The sequence below is a fragment of the Micromys minutus genome (genome assembly GCF_963924665.1).
Source record: "Micromys minutus genome assembly, chromosome: X".
Lineage (NCBI taxonomy): Eukaryota > Metazoa > Chordata > Mammalia > Rodentia > Muridae > Micromys > Micromys minutus.
The window spans coordinates 16,223,970-16,228,296 of NC_137970.1; the positions used below are offsets into that span (position 1 = coordinate 16,223,970).

At 55.0% G+C, this 4,327-nt stretch overlaps 1 protein-coding gene across 1 annotated transcript; it reads right to left on the minus strand.

Moving 5' to 3' along the window:
* Positions 1 to 414: 414 nt before the first annotated feature.
* LOC308414476 (diphosphoinositol polyphosphate phosphohydrolase 3-alpha) lies at positions 415 to 909 on the minus strand (the record flags this gene model as incomplete). The annotated part of the gene is made up of 1 exon (XM_080909708.1): positions 415 to 909. One exon carries the CDS (start codon positions 907 to 909, stop codon positions 415 to 417), a length of 495 nt encoding a protein of 164 aa, XP_080765834.1.
* Positions 910 to 4,327: the final 3,418 nt, after the last annotated feature.

Here is a 4,327-nt window from a genome sequence, read left to right on the forward strand (position 1 = left end):
GAGCAAACAGGCACCTAAGTAAACACAGACGCACAGGTGAACACACACACACACTCCAGGAGAAGCAGGGCAAGCAGGTAAGGCACCTTTCACAAAATCCCATGCAGCTGTGGCTGACCGCAAGATTTTTACAGTGTCACCAAGAAGCGATTGGAAAAGCATCTGAAAAACGTGCAAACTGTCTGCAAACAGCGCCTGGCAACCGAGACAGTTTGCAAGCGTGATTCAGAGGTCTGCCTGCCAAGGAAACAAAAGAGCCTCCCTCCTGCCCGTGCGAGCGGGCGGGCGGGCGAGCTGGCTGGCGAGCGGGCGGGCGGGCGCACCGGGCAGGAGAGGTGCTCCCCTGGCAGGCAGGAGGAAAGTGCGGGGAGGCGACAGGCTGGAGTCCGGGCGGGCAGGAGGGAGCGGTACATACTAGGGCTCGCTCTCCGGCGGGGACGGGGCGGCCGAGTTCCCATTAGTAGGGGAGCCGCCCAGCTTCAGTTTCTCCAGGTACTCGGCGTGCACGGGCTTGTGGCACTGCAGGACCTTGATGGCATCTTCGATCTTGAACCACTCGCGCTTCCTGCCGATGCTGACCGAGTCTTCCCAATCCTCCAGCAGCTCGGTGACGGTGAGCACGAACACGTAGGTCCGGTGCTTGCGGTCCTGGTTCTGCTCGAAGACGCCCAGCAAGCGGCCCAACTTCCCCTTGACTCCCGCCTCCTCGTACACCTCGCGCACCGCCGCGCCGTCCGGCTCCTCCTCGGGCTCCATGCCCCCTCCGGGCACGATCCAGCGGTCGGGGTAGCGGCTGCTGCTCACCAGCAGCACCTCGTCTTCGCGCTCGCTGCGGAAGCACAGGCACGCGGCGCGTTTCTTGAAGCCCTCGGGGTCGTAGGTCCGCGTCTGGTTCGGCTTGCACTTCATCCTTGGCGCCGCCGCCTCTGAGGTCGCCTGCAGCAGCCTAGCGAGCGGGCGGCCGCCGCGCAGCCGAGGAGCTCCCGCGGGCAGGGACGGGGCCTGGCGACGCCGGAGGGGAGCGGAGCCGGAGCCGAGCCCGGGGAGACGAGGCGGGGGCGGGCGCGGGGGCGGGGGCGAGCCGGCGCGTCAGTGAGTCCGCGGGGCGGGCGGCACCGGCCGGGCGCGCAGAGGGTCGCGAGCCCGCCGCCTGATTGGAGGCGCCGCTTCCGCCGCCCAGAGCCCGGAGCGCAGAGCCCGAGCCTCCGCACAGCCCCGGAGTGGACCGTGCGCGGTCCCCGCCCTCCCGATGGCCGCGATCGCGCGCGCGCTCGCCTGCTCCGCCGCCGCCGCCGCCGCCGCCGCCGTGGCTGCTGCGCCAGGGGTTGAGCGAGGTGAGGCGCGTGCGCGCTCGTGGCCGGGTCCGCGTGCGCGCGCGCGGCGGAGGGCGAGGGGCGGAGGGCCGAGGGGCGGAGGCGGGGGTCTCCCGACTCCCGCAAAGCGCGATGCCGCCTGACCACTGCGCAGGCGCCCCGCTCCGCTGGGACTGAAGCTTCTGGCTGCCAGTGCGCGGGGAAGGTGCACCTAGTTGGGACTTTGCTCAGGGTCCTCCCCACGTGTGTGTCTCAGCCAGACCTGGAGGCAGAGGGGGCCATGCCTTCCCTGAGAAATGCCAAAGCAGAGGGGGTCGAGGCCTGCATATCCCAGTCAGCTCCCATCATGAACTTCCCTGCCTTATTTCTAGGCAGAAGGCCTGGTGTCCCCAGAATGACCAATGAGAGGCTTGCCAGAATAATCTTTGCTGAGTCACATGCAGCTTGCCTTCTTCAACAGGTTCCCTTCTGCAGCTTGTTGACCAGGTTGCCTCAGCCCTTGCCTTAAACACTGTCACAGAACCCCTGCTCACAATTTGCACAGGTTCCCACTCAGAGAAACCCAGGACTCCTTGTAAAAACCCTCTTCAATATCCTTGGGAGGTGTTCTGGGACAGCACCCCCTAAAGTCTTGGATCTCATGTCAAGAGCTTCCATCCTCACATCCTATTCCCTTTGCAGGCCTCCTTACAGATGAGTACCAAGGGATTTAGGATTTTGGTGATTCTAGAAAGTGTGTGTGTGTGTGTGTGTGTGTGTGTGTGTGTGTGTGTGTGTGTGTTTGTGTGAGTTTCTCTGAACAGGTGATTCTTGAAAGTGTGTGTGCATGCCTGTTCCTGTATTTGTGAGTGTGTGGACATGGACCTTTGAGCAGGTGCAGGCCCAAGGTGGGCAAAGGTCTCTCTCTCTCAGTGCATCCAATGCTCTCCCAGCATCATGACTTTGGAGAGAGGTTAGTAAGGTGTGTCTGTGCAAGACCAGAAAGCCACAGGGATTCGTACTCTGTTTTCTAGAGTCTCTAGCTTTGGCAATGCAGCCTGACTTTTAAGTCAGTGGTGGGATCAGATCTCAGGTGCTGATGCCTGAGCTAATTACATGAGCCTCAGCGACTTTAAGCAGGAAGCCATTGCCCTGGCCCAGTGGTTTTCATCTGGAGATGTCAAAGGTCCTCCTTGTCCTTTGCTTCGCGTGACCTCTTGGTAGAGAAGCAGGGTCTAAAGTAAACACAAAAGTTTCACCACAGAGTTTTGTTTTCTCTGAGTATCTCTCCTTCCCCCTTAGACTTCTAGACTTCTGAGGCCCCACAAGTCTCTCCCATCACCTCCTAGGCAAGCCTGGGCTGACTTGAAACCACCTTGCCCTGGCTACAGTAATTTTGGCTGATTTTTCAGAGAAGCAGTCTGCTGTGGTTTAGCTTGATGATATTTCTAGCTGTCTTCTTGGGGAAAGAGTTCGCTTTGGTGAGGATGACTGACTTCATACAAGGAGAATTTCCATTTTCCTGTATTCCTGTGCCCTCTAGCCTCTTTTTTGTTTTTTTGTTTGTGTTTTTTAATTGTCTTATTTATTTACATTCCAAAGGTTGCCCCCTTCCTAGTTGCCCCTCCAGGTATTCTTCACCCTCTTCTCCCTCTGCCTCTGAGACATTACTCACCCACCCACATACCCCTACCCTCTGCCCCTCCTCCAGAAGCCCCTTTCCTGGGGCACCAAGGCTACAGAATTAGCTGATCCTCTCCAACTGCAGTCAAACAAAGTTGTCCTCGGCTATCTATGTGCTGGGGCCATGGACCCCTATGCTCTTGGTTGATGGCTTGGTCTCTGAGAAATCCCAGGGTTTCCTGTTAGTTGACACTGTTGGTCTTCCTGTGGGATGTCATCCTCTTCAGTTCCTTCCGTCCTTAATACAGGAACAATTCTGGCTCAAACATTTCGAAAGTGCTTTGGGGACCCTGTCCCTCCACTTGTTGCTCTGTATGTCCACCTGAAGTGATCTCTTCAGCATTTCTGCTGAGGTCATCCCCCTGAAGCCTGGCAGCCTCTTACATCCTAGGTCTTTGGAACTAGAGGTGGCTCTGACCTCTCAGCCACCTCAGCTACAAATGGTAGCTGGACTTTTGGCTTTTGTCCTGCCCCCACCCATACATGATCCTGACCCCTTTTCCCCTCCCTGTCCCTGCTCCAATCCAAGTCCCTCCCTCTCTGAGCCACCTATTGTTAGTTTGTTCTCCCTCTAAATGGGATTGAAGCATCCTCACCTGTGCCTTTCTTCTTGTTAAACTCTTACCTAGAGTGGGCTGTATCATGGGAATTCTGTACATTTTGGCTAATATCTCCTTATCACTGAGTACATACCATGCAAGTATTTTGGGTATGGGTTACCTCAAGCTGGGTGATATATTCTAGTTCCATCCATTTGCCTGCACAATTCATGAAATCCTTGCTTTTGATAGCTGAGTGGTATTCCATTGTATCCATTCTTCACTAGAGGGACATCTGGGTTGTTTCCAGTTTCTGGCTATGAACATAGAAGAACATGGGCACGTGTGTCATGGTGGGCCATTGTTGAAATGTGTCCAAGAGTGGGATAGCTGGATCCTCAGGCAAAACTATTTCCATTTTTCTGAAGAACCGCCAGACTGATTTCCAGAGTGGTTGTACCAATTTGCAATCCCATCAACAATGGTGGAGTGTTATTCTTTTTCCAAATCCTTGCCAGCATCTGCTGTCAACTGAGTTTTTGATCTTAGCCATTCTGACAGTGTAAGGTGGAATTTCATTTTGCTTTTAATTTTCATTTCTCTGATGACTATGGATTTGAACATTTCTTAACATGTGTTTTGGCCTTCACTGATTCCTCTGTTGTGAATTCTTTGTTTTGCTCTGTACCGATTTCTCAAGTGGGTTATTTACATTTTTGGATTCTAACTTCTTGAAGTCTTTATATATTTTTGATATTATCCCTCAATCCCATGTAGGATTGGTAAAGATCTTTCCCAATCTGTTGGTTCCTA